The 23,323-nt window shown below is 51.5% G+C and overlaps 8 protein-coding genes across 8 annotated transcripts; 2 read left to right on the forward strand and 6 right to left on the reverse strand.

Moving 5' to 3' along the window:
* Window positions 1-477: 477 nt before the first annotated feature.
* Window positions 478-1,450, forward strand: AKAW2_60186S (uncharacterized protein; the record flags this gene model as incomplete). The annotated part of the gene is made up of 4 exons (XM_041692283.1): window positions 478-528; window positions 590-618; window positions 686-1,202; window positions 1,253-1,450. 4 exons carry the CDS (start codon window positions 478-480, stop codon window positions 1,448-1,450), a joined length of 795 nt encoding a protein of 264 aa, XP_041545684.1.
* A 352-nt stretch (window positions 1,451-1,802) lies between these two features.
* Window positions 1,803-3,383, forward strand: AKAW2_60187S (Zn(II)2Cys6 transcription factor; the record flags this gene model as incomplete). Its single annotated transcript, XM_041692284.1, has 1 exon — window positions 1,803-3,383. The coding sequence occupies one exon, from the start codon at window positions 1,803-1,805 to the stop codon at window positions 3,381-3,383; it is 1,581 nt and encodes a 526-aa protein (XP_041545685.1).
* Window positions 3,384-7,647: 4,264 nt separating this feature from the next.
* On the reverse strand, window positions 7,648-7,965 carry AKAW2_60188A (uncharacterized protein; the record flags this gene model as incomplete). The annotated part of the gene is made up of 1 exon (XM_041692285.1): window positions 7,648-7,965. One exon carries the CDS (start codon window positions 7,963-7,965, stop codon window positions 7,648-7,650), a length of 318 nt encoding a protein of 105 aa, XP_041545686.1.
* Window positions 7,966-8,257: 292 nt separating this feature from the next.
* On the reverse strand, window positions 8,258-9,127 carry AKAW2_60189A (uncharacterized protein; the record flags this gene model as incomplete). The annotated part of the gene is made up of 1 exon (XM_041692286.1): window positions 8,258-9,127. The coding sequence occupies one exon, from the start codon at window positions 9,125-9,127 to the stop codon at window positions 8,258-8,260; it is 870 nt and encodes a 289-aa protein (XP_041545687.1).
* A 1,480-nt stretch (window positions 9,128-10,607) lies between these two features.
* Window positions 10,608-11,791, reverse strand: AKAW2_60190A (putative pyruvate formate lyase activating enzyme; the record flags this gene model as incomplete). Its single annotated transcript, XM_041692287.1, has 2 exons — window positions 10,608-11,312; window positions 11,390-11,791. 2 exons carry the CDS (start codon window positions 11,789-11,791, stop codon window positions 10,608-10,610), a joined length of 1,107 nt encoding a protein of 368 aa, XP_041545688.1.
* A 407-nt stretch (window positions 11,792-12,198) lies between these two features.
* On the reverse strand, window positions 12,199-15,150 carry xlnR (putative C6 transcription factor; the record flags this gene model as incomplete). Its single annotated transcript, XM_041692288.1, has 3 exons — window positions 12,199-12,342; window positions 12,394-14,651; window positions 14,715-15,150. 3 exons carry the CDS (start codon window positions 15,148-15,150, stop codon window positions 12,199-12,201), a joined length of 2,838 nt encoding a protein of 945 aa, XP_041545689.1.
* Window positions 15,151-16,767: 1,617 nt separating this feature from the next.
* On the reverse strand, window positions 16,768-20,929 carry RPO41 (DNA-directed RNA polymerase; the record flags this gene model as incomplete). The annotated part of the gene is made up of 2 exons (XM_041692290.1): window positions 16,768-20,052; window positions 20,111-20,929. The coding sequence occupies 2 exons, from the start codon at window positions 20,927-20,929 to the stop codon at window positions 16,768-16,770; spliced, it is 4,104 nt and encodes a 1,367-aa protein (XP_041545690.1).
* A 782-nt stretch (window positions 20,930-21,711) lies between these two features.
* Window positions 21,712-22,806, reverse strand: AKAW2_60193A (uncharacterized protein; the record flags this gene model as incomplete). Its single annotated transcript, XM_041692291.1, has 3 exons — window positions 21,712-21,933; window positions 22,012-22,283; window positions 22,347-22,806. The coding sequence occupies 3 exons, from the start codon at window positions 22,804-22,806 to the stop codon at window positions 21,712-21,714; spliced, it is 954 nt and encodes a 317-aa protein (XP_041545691.1).
* Between the last annotated feature and the right edge of the window lie 517 nt (window positions 22,807-23,323).

Raw genomic sequence — 23,323 nt, forward strand, 5'->3', positions numbered from 1 at the left:
GGATGAAATCCAATTTTAAAATTATTTCAATTGGCATCTTCCTTATCGCCCTTGTACTGTATACATTGTTCCGTTCCAATTCCAGTGGCAGTGGAGCCCATAATAGATCGATGGATTGATTCTAGCTGATTTACCCCACAAATATACCGCCTTCATACATCCCCCTAGATTAGCTCATTTGCTCATTATGAAAGGAATGTTCACTGAACTTACAACTAAGGTTAAGCTCCTGTCATTCTCAATGTAGTAGTAAGCTCGCTCGATGGAGATGTCAAGACCATGGGAGCATTGCTTAACCATGGCTTCTGCCTGACACATGTGCGCGCAGCTGCAAGCGCCGACCCCGCCTGGCCAGCTCCATCCCCTTCACTTCACCCTCCCAACAGCTTGTTCTCCATTTCTTTCACTCAATGTACAACTAGAGAAAACTTTCTGCTTTGTAATTCATCACTTTCATCGTCTAGCATCAAATTCAACATGGCTATTGTCTACGGATTGCCCACGGTGGCTTCCACAGTAGCAGCAGCGGTATGAGCAAGTCCACTACCTTCTAAGAAACCAACTGACAAGTCATCGTTTCATCTGATAGCTTGCAATCATCGCTATAATCCTTGGAGCGTAAGTGACCTTCTCACTCTTGCCACAGATGTCTGCCATCGAGGATCAAGCTCATTCATCTCATTAGACTGTCCTGGTCTCGTACAGCTTCACTTTACCTTCCCCTTCCTGACTGGGTTCCAGCCATCGCCACCCTCTTCCCTCCTTTTACAGCACTGGCACTGTATCTTGCCAATCAACTCGCCCAACCTGTTGCAGATAACCGCCAGTCACCTAGCCCTTGGCGAAGACTCTTTCCCGTTATCAACCACCTCCAATCTATCATAACCACAATCATCGCCACCGTAGCCCTCGCCTATCTATACCCAGAGAGCATCACAACCTGCCGACTAGAGCAGGAATGGCAGGCATACTTCCGCGCGAAAGATGCTCAACCGATCCGTGCTATTCAGGACGAATTCCGCTGCTGCGGATTCCGGAGTATCCATGACCGAGCGTGGCCGTTCAAGGATAAGACCACCGGGGATGATGCTTGTGAGGTACAATTCAATTACGGGACAAGCTGTCTGGTCCCGTGGAGACAGCAGCAGCAGAGTGCTTCATGGATGGTTTTTGCAGCTGCTATTTTGACTCTACTCATGAAGGTCTGTGTATGTGCTTCGTTATAGGTGATTCCTTACTAAGGCAACTACAGGTTGCGTTGTATCAGGCCCTGCGTCAGCGACCGAGCTGGATGACAATGCAGTTTGGCAGACAGACACGCAGTCAGCAGCGGATCACGCACGCTGCGCTGGAGGATGAAGACGCCAATGATGACGCGGAGGAGGGGCAGCGGGGAGCGTTCCTGCCTCGTGCGGGTCCAAGGTTTGACAATGAGTGGAATGATCGGTAGATCGCTTTTCTGAGGGCTGACTGGTCCGTGATTGCAAGTAACCCAAGGGTCGTTGAGCTGCAGGGGTCTAGTAAATTATGCTGCGCGATAAGCTCCACAGGGAACTGTAGTATCTGCAGGGGTGTACTTTATTCGTGGTTCTACAATACTCTCGAGACTGATAAGACTTGGATAGCCTCTAATTTAGGACATTGTGCGCCGTTCATTCACAGTGATGAATCTACCATCCAGGCTAGTTCGGAGCCCTCGCTTGGGACGCTCCACGGCCCATCGGCTCGGCCCGAATTCTCACTCTTTAACAGTTCAACCATCTACCAAGTGCCAGAGCTGGACATGTTACGTGTTCCCCGCGATGGGCTCCAAAACCCTAGGCCTAAAGAAGTACTCACCGCGGTCTCGAACAGGGTGCCGGACGTGCCGTGCACGACGGATTAAATGCGACGAGACACCAGGACCATCATGCAAGAACTGCACGTCGACAGGTCGTACTTGCGACCGGTCCCCGCAGTTCCAGCTCCCCATAAAAGCGCGCCTTCGACACGTTAATCTCCTGCACAACTGCATTTCCACCAACCTGCCCGGTATGACAGCCGACGAGCGCCGCTGTCTCGCCTTATTTCAGACATATACGATTCCCATGCTGACCGGGTTATGTGACTCGGAACTCTGGCAACGGATCGTGCTACAGATGAGTCAGACGGAGCCGGCAGTTGGACACGCCGTCGCAGCGCTGGGGGCATTCCACGAAACTACGACTGTGGGTGTAGCTGGTATGAATGATGATTATCAGCTCTTTGCACTGGAGCAATACGGCCGGGCGATTGCTGTTCTTCGTCGCCGCCTTGCGTCCGGGTCCGGGGATCCCCAGCTACGGATTACGGCGTTGGTGTGTTGTGTGATCTTTGTGGTGCTAGATTTATTGCAAGATAATTACGGAAACGTGTTGGTGCATCTGAGAAATGGGATATACATTCTTATGAATGAGACTGGCCCGAAAGCGAGGGAAGCAATGTTCAAATCCCTTCCCGCTGGTCCGAAAAATGATACTGAGCGAGAAGAGGACGCAGTCTTCACGCATATGTTTGCGCAGTTGGCGGTCCAGGCGGCGCATTTCAGCGAGGATTCCGTGATGAGGTTGCAACCATTGGATGCGCATCTCTCCACGGTGCATTACGACAGTATAGAAATCCGCAGTCTAATTGAAGCAAAGGATACGTTGGAACCGTTGCTTGATAGCATGGTGCGCTTCTGGACGCGCTGCGAAGCAGAGCTTCGAGATCGCTCTGCCGATCATTATCCTCTCTATGTCGAGCAACAACGGCAATACAGTAACATACAACGCCATATCAACGCTTTTGAGGCATACATGTCCCAAGCCCAACACTACTCACCCAAGGAAACCCGAGCTATCAATACAATCCGCGTCAGTCACATCGTCATGAGTACCTATATCGCCACCTTCCTGGATCTCACCGAGACCATCTACGACCGATTCCTAGCACGATGGAACCGAGCCGTAATTTTGACAGAGCAGATCGTCGCCAGTCTTTATACGGAATACGCCCACAAGCAACAGCCACTTCCCAACATCATCTCCGATATTGGGGCTTTCGTCCCACTGTTTTCGGTAGGGATCAAGTGCCGCGATGTGGGTATCCGAGAGCGTGTGTTGAGGTTGTTCCGCGCATGGCCGCATCGCGAAGGACTGCATGACTCGATGTCATACTTATACATGTTGCGGGAAATAGTGAAGATAGAAGGGGACGCAGCCGATGCTGATGGGTATGTGCCGGAGAAGGCGAGGGTGCGAACGATGCTGTATGAGAAGGTTGGAGATGGCAAGCATGCGGTGCTACACTACGCGTTATCGGACCCAGAGGCAAGGGAGTTGGTAATGAGGAAGAGAGTTCTTGTAATGGATGAAATGATATAATTATCTATTGTCTCTGCGAAGTCAGGGCCTTGATTCTGATAACTCACTCTCAATAACCAGTCAGATCATCCAGGCTTGAATGTATTTAGTAGGATATATTAACAGCGAGTGTCTCATATATACAGTTAATAGTATCAGGGTACAAGTCACTATATAGTTAGTATCACCGGCGACTTTCGCTGACTCCAATTTCCCTATGATGGTGAGGAAAGATTCCCCACGTTTCATGGATCGTCCTGCCTATTGCTGCGGCAAGATCGCAGGCTGCCTTTTGATATCTAATAGAATATAGCAGGAACATGATATTTATCTGTACCCCTTCTTGCACCTCCAAGGCCTATGTGCCGACTGGCTCCGGCTCGGTCTTCCACTTGGGCTTGGACCGGGCTAGATGATATCGTCTCCTCTGTCATTGCCAGACAACATGTCTTCCTTCGTTTCTGGTCCTCGGCTCTATCCTAGCCTTTCTCTTCTTTTTACATGTCCCTTGAGGTATCCTGATTGACCGACCCATGACTTGCTCGAATATATCACGCCCCCATTGATTAGTATTATTATGAATGTCATAATCGCAAGATAGCATAGCGAATACCACCGGTCAATATACCCAGTGATGCTGTGGACCACACCCAAGAATCGATCCATTTAGTGATAATGAACAAACCGCCAGAGATTGCTGAAAACTCCAGAAGCTAAATACACCCATATACAGAGCCTCTCCAGACATTTCCCGCAATGGGTGGTCCCTATAATAATGCAATTTAGTATCGAGCGCAACACAGTATATAAATCCCACTGTATCCTGCGCGATGCAGGATTGTGTACTTCCTGTCATCCAGAGGCGGAACGAATTCTGCTTCTGATTCATGGATCGTCAAGAATGAACCTTTCAAGCTATACCGTCTGATTATCTCGTATGGCACACTTCCTAAACAGTCTCGGCTATCTCGATACAGCAATTCCGCAGGTCCAAGGAATAAGCGACATCCTTTAAGAAGGAACCTAGCTGTAACCATTTGAGAAGCGGTCGAATTCTTGTATGACCGTCCTGCCTTGAATATAGATAGGGTTGCTTTCATGTAGTTAACAATAGTAGACGCCCATTGAGTATTATAAATGACAACAACCGCCGCAGTTTATGTTCTTGCTCTAGAGCTTTATCAGTGGGAATTGAGACTTGAACACGGCGGATCATGGGATTTCTAATAAGTCCTCGAATGGGGCACTCTGCGGATCAATAACCTGACCGAATACACGAGCTTTGACAGACTTGCGACTGCATAACAGTGTCTGTTCTGTGTCTGTCTTCATCCTAGTGGAAGTTCTGTAGGCGTCAGTTTGATATATATAGCTTACTATATATGAATGTCAACTGATGCAACATGATACTCGGGATTAACAAGTTGCTCCATTCTTTCTGAGCAATGATGTATGTGTTCGCCGGTATTCCAGCTGCAGCATTAGGTCTGACCTTGGCGTAGGCAATGTACGTGTACACCTATGCATCAAAATGGACTAAATCCCTCCTCACAACTTACCACGCTATCTCATCCGACGTTCTATCATGAGATATCCTTTAAAACGAGCTGATTAATCCCAACAAGCTTTGTAGAATCATCAGAAGGCATTCTCGAAAGGATGATCCAAGCAGCAGTCGACCGATCAGTCTCTCGAACTCGAGAACCAGCGGGGCCCCATGGGGCAGCAGAGGGAGCGTCAGTCCCAAACCAACACCCATTGTTAAGAATATGGGCGCCACAAACCCTACCATTCCTCTGTAACTGAACCGCCCACCTATGATAAGTACTCTCGATAGTCATGGTTATCTTCCCTGCACTCATAGATGCAGACGGCATACTCGGGAACGTGTGTCGCACCACATAACGCCGTCTTGGGACGCATCTCGCGCGAAGCTCCTTAGCCCTCTTAGAGTATAAACTTGCTGTTAGTGTTCGGATGCTACTTGCTAATAAAACAGCATTCTTCTGAAGCTTATCGTTTAATGTGGTTTCACTGCTCGTTCAACGCGCGGCCGGGATTATAACCAAAGGAATAAAAGCGCAGCTCTCATATAACATGATCCTGATCCTGCCCCCAGCTCACGGGGAACAGGTTGTAGGCCCGTACGTGGTCATACTCGGCTTCTTCTTTTTTCCCACTGCTGCCGTCCTTTGGTTTTAGGGTGACATGCGCAGTATGAGAGAGGTTTTGAACACAACGTTACGTTGGATTCGTCGGTCAACATAGGCTGAACCTCCAGGTTAGAGAGAGCTACCAAAGCCTGTCGGCATTGATCATCTCCCTCGAATCTGGGATGGTGCTGTGCGAGGCCAGGAGAAAAGAAGGCAAGCACCAGGTCGGAATGCAGCTTCACTTTCATGTATAGCCTTGTGTAATGTCTGACTCTTCTAGAGGTCACCAGTGAGAAAAAAGAACGCCCATTCTGGCACAGGGCCATTGACAAACGTATGCTTATGGCATATCACGATCTCGATCGCCAGGTATGAGTGAATGGGAATCTGTTAAGTAAGATCTAGTCTCTGACATGTGCCCTCGGTCAGTATCATCAACCAAATCCAAACTCATACTAAAAATACCTCGCCCCCCGTGTTCCCTATCCACCAATCCACGTCTTCCCATAATCGAGGAATTGATTCTGATAACCCGCATTCAATCGCCCAATGTGGCCATTCTAGCTGGTCACTTGGACACAATGCTTAATTTTTGTACGTAGAATCAGCCACTTTCTGTACTTAGTAGAATCGAGTGTTTTGAGGAGCATTACCCCCTATAAATACAACAAGCACAATGTATACATCACCGCTTCTGATCATCCCGTCTTGATAACCCAGTGGTGCCAGTCGACGTCGTTTCGACTCAGTGGCTGATTTTAGACGCAATGTCTGCTTCTTTAGTCGATTCGGAAGACAGCACCGCTGCTTCAAACTTGCAGTTCCTAACCATTTTTTTCTATTGATCTGAAGCATATATTCCCAGACGACAGTCGGTTTGTCCTTGACAATCATGTGTGCTGCTGTCCCAAAGGCCCACACTGAGTCATTTTGATTAGAGTGTTAATTTCCGCGAAGTCCGTACATACAATGGGCTTTGTTGACTAATAACCTTCTGTCAGTCCGGGGTTCGATGTCATGCTTTGACGAAAACGATTGGCTCGTGTAGCTGTTGTCGATTTGCTGGAGAAGATGGCCCCCATAGGGAGATAAAGATTGTTTACATACTTGGAGTCCTAGATATGCGAGATTAGATACCGTAGAATCTAACCCCATATCATTCTTGAACGTTCCGTGAGAAACAGGCCATGTTGTCTACATATCAACATATTGCCAGCGATACATCCCTCACCACATCCCCTACCCTATATCATAGCCTCCTGAGCCTCAAGCTCGCGGGTTCCATTGGCTAAGGGCTTTCAAGTCAATCGCCATGTAGCCGAGGAGCTGTGCTGGGCTATGCTATGTCCTTTTTGATCTGATCTGATTGTAGTCGGTCCCCTGCATGACATAGGGCCTAGGGACAGGAGTTTCACGATGATTGTCTTACTCGGTTTTGTATATTCACAACCTGTGTCATCTAGCTTTTTCCAATTCTCTGCGAGAATATCATGGCGTCTTGGTCAGTCATCACGGGTGATTAACACTCTCATCCGGCATTCTGGATATGTAGTATTTTTGATACCAGGCCGGAACTTGTCTTCCAGTTGCTTAATTCCAGTCCCGGGACTGGGCTTTGCTTGGTATTATGGGGATAATCTGAATGAATAATATGAAATTGGCTAACGCCTCCACATAAGAGAGATTCAAGATGAAAGTCCTGATATATTCGTTTAAGTGATGTCTATCATTAGTCGGACCATAGTCTAGATATAGTAGATAAAGGCTTTTCTACATTTGTAAGGCATCATAGGGAGGAAGTTGAAGAAGAGAATGATGAAGATGGTTGGCAGACGTAGCTTTTATAGATAAGTAGAGAAAGTTAATGAGAGGATAGTGCTGGGGTACTTCACAGGATGATTCCCTATATCCATCTATATTCCCTTTAACTGGTAGGCTTCATTGAACAGTCCCCTACACTGCTCAATGAGATATCCCCTGATTGAATTGCCTAGACGCAATTTACCAAGGATAAATGAATCGGTCTACTGACCCGGAGCTATCATATAATGGTGACAATAATACCCTTCACCTTACTAACTCAACTGGCGTTCTTCTTCCCCAATCCCCCGATTCTCACAACCTCGACCAACCTAAGGCATTCCTCGAAAAACACCCCCCGCTATTGCAAGTAGCGCAGCAGAATCAAAAACTACATCATGCTCTTGTCCAACGGCAGGCCGTCCGACGATTATCTCAAACTCCAGGGTTAGCGGGGCACCCTGGACGGAAGGAGGGTTGGCCTTCATATTGACGACGATGGTGGAAACGCACCGACGAACGTGAACAGTCCCGGCCGCTTGCGCTCTCGTTCGCGGATGTTGCCGCGCATACGGGACGTATTTCTCGATGGTGAGGGTTTTTCTGGCCCGTGAAATGTCCATAAGCAGGACCAGGTTAACGTGCCCCATTGAATTCCCGATCCACCAATCGACAGCCATATGCAGGTGCGATAGCGTCTCACACAAGCCACTTTCGATCACCCAGTGGAGTTAGTCTCCTTCATTAGTCTCAGGATGCAGTTCCTGAACTCCGGGTGACGGTGCTGGTGTTTTGTGTGATCTTTGTAGTTATGGATTTCTTGCAAGATAAATATGGGAATGCGTTGGGCTATCTGGGAACTGGGATATACATCCTTATGAATGAGAATGGCCCGAAAGCGAGGGAAGCAATATTCATTTATCTTATCACCTCCCAAACAACTTATGGTATCCCCATAAAAACAAAATGACCCATCTGAACCAATCGCGCATTGTCGAAAATGACGTTCGTTTCAGGGGCAACAGCCGGACGACCGACCAAACGATCGAAGTCCAGCACTAATGGGCCGCCTTGGACAGAAGGGGGAGTTGTCCTCATGTCTATCACAGTAGTGGTCACGAGTCGCTTCACATAGAACACGCCGGCGACGGTTTGGGCTCGAGTGCTGGGTCTTTGTCTGATCTGCGGGAAGTACTTCTCTATCGTAATTTTCTTCGCCGCGCGGTCAACTCTAACTAGCAAGGCCAAGAGGACTTGTCCACCGGAGTTTCCGATCCACCAATTTATGTCTTGACACAGCCGACGGAGTGATTCAGACAGGCCAGCTTCAATGATCCAGTGGGGCGGCCAGTCACTATCTTCGTTGGGTCTCAAAGTGCTATTTCTAGACGAGAAGTCGCCTTGTTTCTGGGAGCGCGAGGGCGCAGTGTGTGTGGCGGAACCTGTGGGCAGTTGCTGATCCCAGTCGATCCCCATGTTATCCAAGATGGATAATGTCTTACGTGAAATTAACTGATGCGCCTTCTCGTGTGGCGGCAGCGGGACTTTGACGATCATAGTCTGAATATCCGGATAGTAGGTAAGTCGGACAAGGTTACGCAACCTATGACGGTTGTTCTCCACGTAAAGAAATGAGCTTGGCGATATGTGCTTGAAAGAAAGAAATTGGTCTGCGTCCCGCTGTCTCAGCCGGTCCCAAACGGCCATGATGGCCTGATTGAGATCATTGAATCCTCGATAGGTTCGGGAGGGGGGGTATTGTTCCGTCAACGCAAGTGAAGCGGAGTCGGGAAGATTGTACGTCAAGGACATGCTCGTCGATGGAGCTGGCATTATATTTCTGTCACTTCTGCCAACGGAGTTGACTCTGTCTCCTCTCGGTCTGTCATAGAGCGGGACAGCATCCTAAGTATGAGTTTGCCAGTGACATAAGCATACTCTAAGCTTTCGGGACTTACTACCTTGGCGACCGGTACTAGTAGATGACGAAATAGCAAGTGAGGTATGCTCGGACAACGCTTGTACTCGATAAGGCAGGACGAGGCAACAGGAACGCTGTTAGACAACACCGCGGGAGAGTGGAAGAGACAGGACAAGAAAAAGACGCGTAGCAGACGATAACTGCAGCGGGCACGCCGCGCCTTCCTTATTCTTTCTACGCAGAATGTCATTATCATCCGTTTCCTTCGCTTTATGTAGTCTGAGCAACAGATAAGATACACCACAGAATGAAAGAGATGAAGTGAGGGAAATGAGTGGAATAAGTAAGAGACGAAAACTTCTAACACATTCTTAGAAAGGAGGTGAGAAGTGAATGTGGGTTCCAAGTGAGAGGTGAATGAGATTATAGTAAAACACAGTCCTCGAAACAAGCTGCGGCATCCTACCTTCCGCAGCCCTAGCCCTTGTAACCGGACCACCACTACCTTGCCTAAGCTGCTGTGGAAAGTACTTCTCAACCGTAAGTGTCCTCTCATGACTCGACACCACGAATACCAAAACCAACAGTACCTGTCCCCCCAGAGCACCCAATCCACCAATTCACATCTTGATGCAATCGGGATAGTGACTCTGACTCTGATAGTCCACATTCAATAACCCAATTAGGCCAATTCATCTCATCAGTAGTTCTTAACAGCCCATTCTTATGAGTGGATTCTGCCTCTTTCTGCGATCCCGTTGCCGACGTGTATATATGACAGGATTAAACGGTTCCTCGCGCTCATCAAGATCGACTCCCATGATGTGTAGACTGACATTAGTATCTTGATTGAGAATCAGTCAGAGTTTTCTTGTCATGGGTGTTTGGACTTTGATGAGGACGGTGGAGATATCCGGGAAGTAGGTGAATCGGACGTGTCTTTCTAGGCGGTGGCGGAATCGGCGGAGGGAAAGTGGAACGAGGCTGGGGTGATATTGTTGTAGGAGAGGTATTGGCTCGTGGGGTTGTCTGGTCGTAGAGGGATAGGACGGCTCGTTTGCAGTCTTGGATTCCGCGATATGGACGGGGTGGGTATTGAGTAGTTAGGGCTAGGGTGGTGGACGTGGGTGGACATTTTGATGATGCTGTTGGTAGTATGTGTTCAGCTGGATGGATGGAGCTTGGTGGTGCAGCATTCATTATAATGAGAAGTTCAGCTGGTAATCTGTTCTGGTAGCGAGATCATGGTGATATAACTTGTAGCAGTTGGTAGTACAGAGTTTCGGGACTGCGGCCTACTACTTTGGGGGGAAAGCCTGATACATAGACCACAACAATACTCCACATCTAGATCAACATCAATCGACCCTCCTAAAGATGGAACCCCCCCATCTCATTAACCTCACAAAATCTCCACAACCCAGCCTGCACCGCCGCCTCTCTAACACCACTCCATTCCTCCTCCCTCACAGCCCGATTAATCTCCTTATACCTCACCTCCCCATCCCCATCTCCATCTGCACCCCTTCCCCTCTTCCTCCTCCCAACATACGCATCCGGCCTATACTGCTCCATAACATGAACATACAAATCCCTCGAAACATTCTCCGCCAACCACCTTACAATCTCCCTCCCCTCATCCTCCAACCCCGGCATCACCAAATGTCTCAACAACACCCCCTTCTTCGCAATCCCATCAGAGGTGAAACTCAAATCCCCTACCTGCCGATGCATCTCCTTGATACTCTCTTTCGCGGTCTCGACATACTCCTCCGCTTTGAGGAGTCGCTTCGCGGTACTTCCCTTCCAGACCTTGAAGTCGGGGAGGTAGATGTCCACTAACCCATCTAGTAGATGTAGTGAGTCGAGGGAGTCGAAGCTGGATGTGTTGTACACGATCGGGATCTTCAATCCCATGTCTCGCGCATCGAGGATCGAGAGAACGACTTGCGGGACGACGTGTTCGGGCGTTACTAGGTTGATGTTGTGTACGTGCCCGACTGTTTGGAGCTTCATGTACCACTCTGCTAGCTCGGTGGGCGTGAGATCGTGTCCGGCTTTTTTGTGAGCTATATCCTGCACATTCCCATTGTCAACACAACCCTCTAATGCGCATCCTATATCAAAGGGAGGGGAGGGGAGGGGAAGCCTACATGATTCTGACAAAACACACACCGCATATTACAGCCAGAGAAGAACACACTCCCCGAGCCATGAAATCCCTGGATGCAGGGTTCCTCGCCGCGATGCGGGGCGATGGTATTCACTTTTGCGGTTTCGGCGCCGATCAGACACATCCCTGTCTCGTGGAAGCGGTTTACGCCGCAGCGGCGCGGGCACAGGTTGCAGTTCTGCAGGTGGGCGTAGGCTAGGGACCGCTTTTTGGAGGCGTCGACGGAGGAGAGGAGTTGGTAGCGGGGAATGTAGTCGTCGAGGAGGTAGGCGGGGGGGATGCCGAGGTGGCGTTTTGAAATATATCTATATGTACATGTGGGTGGGGCTCGGAGGGAAGAATAGGGGTGAAGGGTGCGGAGGGAGCGTGTTATTGAGGTCATTTTTAGGGGGATTACTGTATTATTGTCATTGCGGTGGTTGAGGTGATTGTTTGTATGAAGGTTTTGGTGCTCCGATGCATGCTTATCGGCAGCTTATCTCAGCCATGGCGTCATACCTCGGCTGTTGCACAACAAATCATTAAAAAGCAATTAAATTGAGTATCAAAATCAGCATCACGCATAGTGTACATGCCAGAAATATCCACATATATCCCCAAGTATATGTACGAATCCATATCAATACGAAGTAAGCATATCTTCCATTCGCCATGCCATCCCCTTGACAATGAAGCCAGCATAAGCCCGGAGTAGATAGCGAATCCAATAGTATCAGATAGAATGTAAGAAGCCATTGACCGGTCAATGCGCTCCGTAAATCACATCTCATCGTCAGCTGTATCACCGCGCTACAGTGCCAGCCCACTGCCGTCGCCGCTCCAGCGGTATAGCGCAAGCACTTCGCGTCGGCGCTGCTGCTGCTCCCCAAAGTCCTCCGGGATGCGTCCTCGAACCTGCGCCAGCGCCGATCGCATGACCTTGCGGAATGTTCGCTACATAGCATTAGTTATCATTACTAATAAGGGAATTAACAAAAGGCCTACCTGGTACTCTGTGTTCAAGGTCACTACGCACGCCTCATGCGCCCGCACGATCGTCTCGCATGCCCGCACAACACTTGGACTGGCATCGCCCTGCAGCTTGTCCGCCGCCAGTAGCAGCAAGAAGCTGCCTTGTAGCAGGTAAATCCCGAAGAAGAACGGCATGAAGCTGAGATCTGGATCATGCTCCAGGATTTCTGCTGCTGCTTCCGCCGCACCGACCGCGTGGCTCATAGCCGACACAAACGACTCCGAGGAGATCCACAGATCATGGTCTTCCAACAAGTTGACTGGGTCCCACTTGCCCGCGAGCAGAATATGCAGGACATGCATGATATGCGTCCCGTAGGCGACGACCATCCTCGTGTGCATGATGGACCCGCTCACCCGTGATCCCACGGTGCTACTGGAACGACCTGAAGGACTCGTGTGGTCCAAATGGGCACCTTCCACGGCAGGTTCGTTCTCCGCAGTCCCCAGAGTCAGGTTGCTGGTGTAGCGAGCCTCGAACTCTTTCAAGCTGCGCCCGTATGTGTCCAGCTGCCGCGTAACGTCCTGGACCTGACGCTCCCATTCCGGACTATTGCGAAACGCCAGGCCAAAGCGCGGATGATTCTCGGCGTGGTGCAGATCGACGATCCCTCCAAGAATCGTCATCAGCGGCAGGAAGTATCCATACATGCTGTGACCCGTGCACTCGACGGGTGGTCCGACCTGGCGGTAGGCAGCCGCCGCAAAGTCGCCGACCTGCCACAGATCATCGTTCATCGGCTGCAACAGCCCGCCACATTCCTTGTCCAGCAGCGTGAGGGGGCGATTGTAGCACAACGCCAGGTGCCGATCTGTCGCATATAAGAGCCACCACAGGCGCCGGCGCTCTTCCCGCTCCTCTTCGGTGACATTGATGCCGGAGCTTCCCGGTCCGTGGCCTAGCGATGTAATAAGAGTTGGAGGATGCCGCCTATCTGCCTCTCCATCCCCATCTCGCTCTCCATCTTGTCGTGCGTGAGAGACATTGGGTGGCAGCTCACGGCCTAGCTTCAGCTCGCGCGCTAGAGACCACGCCGCAGTCCACCAGCGCATGCTGGCCGCCTTGTACTCGCTGGCGGACACCACCGTCGCAAGATGCACATAGGTCGCCACATCATCCACGGCCCCGGTGGCGCTACTTTGCGCGCCCAGCTGATCCATGGAAACTCCGAATCCGCCCAGAGCGACGCCATTAATAACCATGTTCGCCGCATAGTTGGGGGACGCTTCGCCGGTAGCAGGGCCATGGACCAACGGTCGGAGCAAACCGATCGTCAATTCCAGCAGTTTCTGGCATACACGGCCCCGAGCCGAGGGCGGCGATGTCAAGAAAGGGGCTTCACTGGTCTGCGCGGCTACCCAGAGCATACTCGCCAGGAGACCGGAACTGCATAGTCGGGGTTTCGTCGGGTGGAGGAAGGACTGTTTGCGGAAGATGTAGCCCACCACGTATGGGGACGACGGAGACAGATGGGAAGGGGAGGAACTATGGAAGTAAACATCCAAAAGGTCACACGCTAGTGACTGCGGGATAATGGAGGCAATATGTGGCAGAACCGGCTGCAAAACAGGGTATCGTAAAGTGCTGGAAAACGGATGCAGGCTGAAAGAAGGAAAGTTGGCAGGAGATGGCGAAGGAAGAGGGAGCCATCCAGGCGATTGCCCTGGAGGTGAGAGACCGAGGAACGGTGCGGTTGGGTTTTCCGCTGAGCTTCCCAAGCGAAACTGGTTAGCTGGTGAGCCCGGTTCCTGCGGATTAACTAAAGCGAATGCGCTCGCGTTGTACCCGGAACTCAGGCCTTGAGGTGGTAGAACGGACGGGGGTAGCGATCGAAGGTCGGACATGGACATCGCCGGGCGACCGGAATCATTCAGCGTATTAAAATGGCCTAGATGCATCGCATCGATGGTCGTTCCTAGCGATGGCTGCGAATGCGACGGCGCCGTCTGGGAGTCATGTAGACCGGATATACCGGCATTGTTCGCATGCTGCATATGCGAGGGCTGCGAGCTGATATGATGGCTCTCAAAGGTCGAGTCGTATCGGCCGTTGACGTCTTGCGCTGGCCGGCTGTCTTCAGACGTCCGCTCAGCCATCAGCGACGCGTTGGCCTGCCCTGAATGACCATTTGACCCATGAGTGGCCGCCGCCGCTGCCGCTGCCAGGTCCTTCTTCGACGCTTTGCCGCGCTTCTTGCGTTCTCGCGCATACTCGCAGGTCAATCCAAATTCTGCAGCATGTCAGTCAACCTCCCAGCCTGTCGCCGGCATCGGAGAAAAGAGCGGAAGCCTACCAATGCAATGAGCGCACGGATGCTGCCCGTCGCATTTCGTTCGGAGTTGGTTACACTGGTCACAGGCACGGCTGATTCGGCGGCGGACTGGAGCCGACGAGGAGTTTTTGCGAATGGCAGAGCGAGCCTCCACGAGGGGATCTCTTTGCAGAGTGTTCTTGAAACCGGAACCAGCGCTCTGGTTTCTCTCGTCGTCGAAAAGTGGTTGATCTTTCGCATGCGACATGGAATTTCGCAAGGAAGTGGAGGTCGCGCCGTCGCCGGCACCAGTTCCCGCAGCGTCTCGCGACAGCTGCAATTGTTCCAGGACGTACTGCGAGCCCTCGGCAAGCGTATCCAACCCGACAGTCTGAGACGGCGCCATCCCCGTCGACTGCGATCCGGAAGAGAAAGGAGAGAAAGGACTGGGGAATTGAGGAATCGAGGGAGTTGACATCCTCACCGGGCGGAACAGTCAACCCAGAGCGGGTCATGAAGACCCCGGTCGTCGGGGTATGAGGTAGTCAGACCGCTGGCGAATGGAAGGGCCGTAAGGCCCCAAGCGTGAAAGGGCACTACGCTAGCGGGAGAGGAAATTAAGGCGACACTTGGAGCGACGGACCCTGGACGAAAGGGCAGACGATTCACGACCAGGAGGGCAGGCGAGAGGGAAAGACGAGGAAGCAGAGGAAGCGGTCGCAAGGAAAGTAAGAAGCGATCAACTCCACGGCATTGCCGATTCAGTCTGCGGGGCAACTAAAACACGGACTAAAAAACAGGGACCTAGAAGGCAGCAGCAGAAGAGGAGACAGTCAGCCGGAGGAGTGACAAGGCCGACCAGAAAGAAACTAAGGAAAGACAGACTAAGTAGCAACTAACCAGTTGGGGGAGGTGGTTTGGTTTTAGTTCGGTGGGCAGGTCCGGGGGAGGTGAAGAACCCACGAGAAAGAACTGCCGAAGCTCTTCTTCTTCTTCTTCTTCTTCTTCTTCTTCTTCTTCTTCTTTCTCTCACCACAGACACCACGGTCGGGTCAGACCATCAGACAGTGAACACGGATGGCAGTTAATAGCAGACCCTCACGCATTGCTGTTGATGAATAGCTGACAAGGGAGAAGGAGGGGGGAGGGGGAAATGAGCACAGCCTAAGGAGGCAAAAGAAATAAAAAGAGGATGGAATGGGGATGCAGAATTGCAGGGGAAAAAGGCGGGGAAGCGCCAGACGGAGGGCCACCAAGTCGGGGCTCTCTCCGGATCGTCAGGTCAATGCCATCGTTGCCCATCATGCAATCCCACCCGGACTGACCAGACACGGTGGACGGTTCTCTCCTGCATGCATCCATGAGCCATGCTGTCCTTGGACCAATGACAAGGCTCATCGGATAGATGGAGAGGAGAGGAGAGGGGGGAAAAGAGAGAGAGAGAGAAGCGAACAGCAGGCAAGCAACCGGCAATCGTTGGCTCTCCGCACTTCTCAAATCAAACAGACTAAAAACTCTCTCCAGACTTTCGGCCCATGCAGGGTTCGCTCCCAATGAAGGCAATTTATTCTACGCCCTGCACGTCAGCTTATCTCCGACCCTCGTGCGGGTCACGTCCAATGGGAGGTTTTACGTTGCTCACAAGGTCAGTCACAATTCACTTCTGTGCATTTCAGTTCATATATACAATGTGGTCAATAAATTCCATCCCAATTATATACACCAGTTCCCCATTTTCTTATGCCAACACAATGATATCAAACAACTTGAAACAACACTGTACACGTTCATTCATGCATCCCAATCCCATGCAGTATAACCATGCTAGAAACAACCAGAACCAGGTATTAAAAAAAAAAGTGAGAGAGATCCCAGCCGGGTTATTATACGTATGGTAGAAACCCGAAATTGTGAGATCACCAGAAGGTCAATAAATGTACAAGGGGCGACGACATCCGGAGAAGGATCAGGGCAGGACACGGTCCTACCGAGACCAAGCTCCATGCCAGAGCGCCATAAGCAGAGACAGCCGTGGCCCGCGCGAACTGACCCCGGCCTAGGCAAATGCGCCCGAGCGTTCCAGGGCGTTCCCGCCTTAACAGAAGAAGTACTTGCTGTCGCGGATCCGTGTCACGTCCCATGTACCCTTGGTCGGGACGGCACGGAACCGCAACGGCAGCCAAACATGCACATACGATTTTTTGGCCTGCTTGCGCTTGCTCGGTGCCGACTCTTCCGTAGGCAGCTCCTCATGGGGATCCGCCTTCGCTCCGAGGACATTGTCGAAGCCCTGGAACAGGGTCTCGATGGCCGGATCGGTAGGGTCAGCCTCCATACCGGAGATCTTGCGCTCCGCAGCCGCCAGGTCTTCCGGCACGTGGCCGACCGCTGTCTCTCCCAAAGAACTGGCGATCGCCAGATCCTCGTCGCTTCCAAATTGCTCGAAAATGCTGGCCGGGGTCACCATGGCACGTCCCTGAGCCTGAAGCTCCGGGTCCTCCGCCTGCAAGAGCTTCTGTCGCTTGTGCTCCTCCAACAGCTCCTGAACCTTGAGGGCCTTCTGAGAAGCCTTCGATCCCTTCCGCAGGGCCTTGATCTTCTGTCCCAGGGCACTGCTGGCGTCCACCTTGGCGAGGAAGAGATTCTTGCTGTATCGGACCTCGAACTCTGCAGCCAACCTCTTGACCACGTCGTCCGAGTGCATACGCACGAACGCCTCACGAAGCAGCTGGTTCATCGAGTCGATGTCACAGGCGTGAGTCCAGAAAGAATCGTGAACGGCGGAGAACTGAAGGCCGGCGCGGTGGCATGCGATCGCAGACAGCATCATGTGGGTGGCATCGAGAGAGTGAATGAAGTTGGGAGGGAAAGCTTGCAGCTGCTTGCGCTTGGAGACAACATCCCCCGAGCTGCCATCAACAATGCTCAGATCCTGAAGTGTAGTGTAGATACGGCGAGCCTTGCGAACCCGGTAAGGCTGGACGACAGGCAAGCCAAGGGGAGTAGTCCAGATCACGGTAGACCGGAACTTCTTCGTCGGATCCTCCATCTGCTTCGCTTCCTCGGGGTTCATAGCCTCCTTGGCAATTTGCTCAATCTGTTCCGGAGACAGCGACTGCGTGATACGACTGGCGCAGTCACCCAGCCAGTACTGGATATCGTGGGCACCGTTGAACATGGTGCCCAACGCCTCGAAGACCTTCCGTGCAATGTAGATGGCTCCCTGGTGTTTCTGATCCTGGAAGAGTTCGGGATAGTGATCAATAAGTTGCTTGCGAACCTGCTTCATGGCTCCCATGAAGGTCACACCGTACACGTTCGTCATGACGGTTTGCTTCACCACCTTTCTGGTAATCTTGCCGTCCAAGTACTTGGCCACGCTGTGACCCTGCGCAGCTTCCCGAGCAACTGCTTCCTTAACGAACTCGGCGACACCAGTATACACATCAGACGGGCGATCGGACGGTTCAAGGTTGACTTGCTGAGCGCCAATCTTGTCACCACCCAATGCTGCATAGTGCTGCAATCCGTTACACGAACCATCCTGATGGACGGGAAGGCGAGATGCGAATTGAGTGGGATCCGGGTGCTGGAGCGCGTTCCTCAACTCACAGCAGGCAGCCAAGCATTGCCACGGATCATCGGCCTTCAGCCACCAACGCCTGCCATGAAGACCGTTGTTGGCAGAGTCAAGCACATCGTCCAAATGATCCATAGTGAACTTCTCACGTTCAGAGAGACTCGCCTTGTCGAATCCAGACAAGTTAGCAATCTGAACCTTCAGCCACCTCAGTCCACTCTCTCCAAGCGGCTTGGCTTGGCTGAAGAGCAGCAGTCCTCTCGCATTGTCTGCTCCCATCTGGTTGAGATAAGGCGGAAGAGGATAGGCACGACCACGGAAATCCAAGTTGTGAGGCAGATAGAAGGTCTCGTTCCTGTACGCGCGAGCCACCTCCATCTGGAAGTTCTGGAAACAACGCTGGGAGTGGAAACCGGCTCTGCGGTTTTCAATCTCACGCATGTCGTTGTCCCATTTCTTTTCGGCTTCGTAGCCCTCCTCTGGGGATGGCTTAGGAGGATGAGGCAATTCGGGCTCCAGCGGGGCGAGATCGGCGACGGGTTCTCCAGAGTTCCAAGCTTCAAGCATAACCTTGAAAACGTCTTCGTTGATGACCCACCCAGTGTTACCGAGAATATCCAGTCCCTGACGGATTTGCTCAAGTCCATTGTTCTCCAATGCTGCCTTGACATAAGCGGGCTGCAATGTCTCACCGGGAGTCGTACGAATCAAGTTGCTCTTGTAAACGTGGTATCCACCATCGGATACACCCTTCCACGGCCTAGGTTTGCTCAACATGGGCAAATGACGGCCCAAGAGATCAGACGTAGGCTCCTTGGTGACTATCTTGACGATTTCAGGGTGCAAATGGATGAAACCAGCACGTCTACCCCAGTTGATTTGATAAGCATGCTGGAAGGCAGGCTGCATGGAAATCTCAGGCTTCTTCGTTTCGGGGTTGTCGATTTTCACAGGAGCCTTGGCGACTTCGAAGAGGAAACTCATCAGGGCAGCTCCAACCTTGGCCTTCACACGAGCTGACCAAGCAACGGCAGGGTCATCCTGCTCCAGGTTTCGGACAATGGTGTGCCACTTTGCCCGACCGTCTTTTTGTTTGCGAAGGGAGAGGGTTTGCTTAACCGCCTTGAGTCGTGCAGCATCAGCTGCAGATTCTTTCTTGAGAGTGAGTTCAGCGAGGAATTCATCATGGAGTTCGGAGCCGATTCCAGTAGCGATCGAAGCGAGCTTGAGTCCTGAATCCATGCCTCCCCGTCCAAACGAAGACAAAACGCTCAGGATGGTGAGAGCAGCCAGCTTGTCCGAGTCAACGCAACGCAAAAAGACGCCGTATTCGCAGCGCTCCGTATCCTCCAACGTCCGAGGGGGCTTGGCCTCCGATTGTTCCACAAGCTTCAGCTCCGCCTCGATTCGGGACACAAGATCGGTGTGCCATTGGTTGATGATACTGCCCAGGCGCTTCTCGCTTCCAGTAGTATTAAGGCCGGCCTTCTGTCGGTCAATGGTCTCTTGCCTCCAGCGGTTGAGGGCCGCCTGGATAGAATTGGCTTCGAGCTGTTTTTGTCTGGACAGGTTGTACATTTCTCGGGACTCCGCATCTGTGTACTCGCCTTCCGCGGGGGCGGACACCTTCGAAGGACCGTTAAAAAGCGAAAGCGATTCCCTCAAAGAAGAGAGACCGAGACCCTTCTGTTCGACGGCTTTGACTTCCGGCAGATCGGCTGCATCCGCGAGGGGATCTTCAGTAACAGCGTTGCTATCCAAGCTACCCATTGAGACGCGCTGGATATCGGAGGAACAGATCTATTCGACGTTGCTATTAGCAAAAATGATCAAATGCAAATACTTGAATCAAACTCACCTCTGATAGCTCACCAACTTCCAGTTCAGAGAGAACAGGAGCAGCCAGAACTTCCTCTTCAAGAGAGGCATTCTTCGCAAATTCCCAGTATCTGCGCACTGCTCGATCACGCTTGGTACCGTGGAACATACGCAGAGCCATCCGAATCATCACTGCATAGGTTGTCGCGTCGGGAACCACACCAGATGCCGGCAGGTCAACTTCGAAGAACTTCTGCATTGGCAAAACAAGGTTGTGCTGCCTCGTCAAGATCATCTGCGAAACCATGCCCTCGAGGTAGCGGTTGTGAAGGGCCAGGTACTTAGGAGAAGCTGGGGGATAGCATCCTCTAAGTCTGGAAAGGAGAATAGCAGCACGATCGTAGCGGTGAAGTCTCAATGAAAGGTCGAAGTTTGCCAGCATTTCTTCTTCATCACCACCAAGACCCTTCACTCTCCGCAACACCTTCGGTTTCGTTTGTAGTGCATCATCCACGATGACCAAAGAGGAGGGATCGAATTCATGGGCGAGGGGAGAGAAAAACGAGGACAGGTGGTGATCGAAGTACTGCTCGGGGTTATACGCAGGCGATTCGAAAGATCCATACGACCCTTGGTCAATGGCGGACTGGTCGGCGGCAGTGGCGAGGCTTCGACTCGACTGGAAGGATGGCCGGCGAGGACGTTCCTGGGGGGTGCTTGCAACTGTGTTTGTAAAAGCGGAGGGTCGACTCGATTGAGAATGAAGTCTCAGTGTTGCAGGTGAAGGCAATACCGAGCGCCCCTTTGCAAGGCGCAGACGAGCGAAGGCATTTTTCTGAAGAGCAACACGGGACAACATGATACACGAACACCGCTAGACGCGATGATAGACAATTAGAGGTATATCGCTGATTATTTGCAATTATAAAGAAGGGAGATGATTAGATGCAAAACAAAACAGGGCGTCTAAAAAACTATAGTAGAGAAGGAAGTCGGAAATAGATGCAGGATGGATGCAAATGACCCAGATAAAAAACCTATCAGATGGTGCACATCTATCCAATCTGACAAGCCGTCCTGCAGCCCTTCAACGACCGAGGAAGGGAACAAAAGAGGGAAAGGAAAGGGAGGATGGGGAGGAGGAGAGAGAAGAGAAAAAGGCGTGAAGGCGAGAACTGCGAAACGGATCTCCAGTCGAGACGGAGACTTCGGCGGACGGAAATGAAAATTGGTCCACCGCCCCGATTGGGCGATAAGGCACGTGAGTGGCACGTGATGTTCTGGAAGATCGTCGGTGTTTTCCCGCGCGCTCATTGGCTGGAGGCTTCGTCTGTGTTTTCTTCCATTGATTTCGTCCAGCAGCGATGATCTCGACGGCAAATGGAACAGGCCCACTAAAGCAATGCGTAGAGCACTGAGCTTTTCAGGAGCTGCATGCTTCACCATATTCTCCATCGCCAGAGAAAATATGGTTGTTCCGGCTCCCCTAAAGTCTATTCTCCACCATACAAACTTAGCCGTGAGGTACTGCCTACAGCCTTTACTACAATGTACATGCCTTTCGAAGTTTCCAAGCTTATGTGCAAGTCATTCAGCATTCGTAATTTTGCATATCATATTACCCCCGTCCAATGCAGCTAATCACCCTTCCGTTGTCCTCTCAGCAGACTGCTGTTCCTCCCGCTGCTTCATGCGGTTCTGTTTCATAGCCCAGCCCGTCATCTCCGGTCGTGCAGGATCAATCCGCGGCGCACTCATCGTATCCAGATAACTCTCACTATCGATCGCCGACTGCAGCTGCGGCAGACTATCCACATCCTGATGCATCATGTAGTTCTCGTACAATTGCCACGACTCCTCAGTCTGCCAGACAAAACACACCCACATTAGCAAGCATTCCCATAAACCCAAGGAATCAACATCAACCAGTATAACACTCACCTCAGCATCAACCCACTCATAATCCTTCCACTTCTCATCCTGCATCTTCTTCAAAAGATCCAGATTGCCCGCAACCTGCGCCGCCTCACCATCCTCCGCGGCCTTGATCTTAACATCAATAGCCCTAGCCTCGCTCTCACCGGGACGATCCTCCTCGCCCTCCTTCCTCGCCTTCCCCTTGCCCTTCGTAGGCATCTCATCCAAAGCATCAAGGTGATGAAGCTGCGGATGTAACTGCACAACAGCCGAAACAGGCGAAAGATGCAACTTGTCTATCCCCAAACAAAACCCCATTAGCCCATGCCTCCCCAACTAAAACAAAGGAATCAACTTACCCCCCCTAAAAGCCGCCAACATATAAACCGGATCGCCATCCTCAGGACTCTTTATCCTCCCACCCAGCGTCTGCACCCTCATCAACGACGCCGTCTCACTCTTCGCATCCGCCGCATCCTCCATCTTCACCTTCGCCGGCGCACCACCAGCACCCCCGGAACTAAACCCACCCGCCATACCAAACGCGCCGCCTTCGCGCGCACTCTTGCTCTTCTTCAATGCATCACCGTAGCGCAATCCCTTGCTGACATCGTAATTCACGCGTGTGTTGATGGGGACGTCGACTTCCACCAGCCCCGTCTTGGGCTTCAGGCGGAAGGAGGTGGGTTTCTGGCCGTGGCGGTCGTCATATGCGGAGCCCGTGGGTCGGTCGAGGTATTGGAGGACGTAGCGCGAGATTTCTGAGTCGGTGAGGCAGATGTCGTAGGAGGCGATGACGGGGTCGTCGGTGGGGTCCATGGTGGGTAGGTAGGTTGGGTGGATGGGCGTTGTTGGGGTGGTAATTATAAGAAAGTGGTCATGGGTTGAGGGATCGTGGGAGACTGATTAGAGGGATTTAGGGGTATAATAAATGGGAGGAGAGCTTGCAATGGCTGCGTGCTTTGCGGGGTGTTCGGGTTTTTCTTGCAACTTTTTCTTTGCTTTATCGGAGGCGGAGGAGGTTTGATAAGCTGCCCGCTTGCAGAATCTATGGGTTTACACCGCCTTCTTGTTTGAGGGGTAGATCTATAAGGGAAGAAGCAGTCTACAATCATGTCTAAGAGTAAAGGATCTAGTAGTTTACTAATTGCCAGCTAGTGGCTGTTAGAGTAACTATCGGAAAAGTGTACATTTTACAATCACAGCTATGAATGCAGATGCGACAATAATTTGGTCATCAACAGTATGTACAGAACAGCTGTATCGTCGTAAAACTCATAAAACTTCTTGATGTATAACAGTATCACATGAATGCCGACTATTCAAAGGCATTATT

The sequence above is a fragment of the Aspergillus luchuensis genome, chromosome 6, assembly GCF_016861625.1.
Source record: "Aspergillus luchuensis IFO 4308 DNA, chromosome 6, nearly complete sequence".
Lineage (NCBI taxonomy): Eukaryota > Fungi > Ascomycota > Eurotiomycetes > Eurotiales > Aspergillaceae > Aspergillus > Aspergillus luchuensis.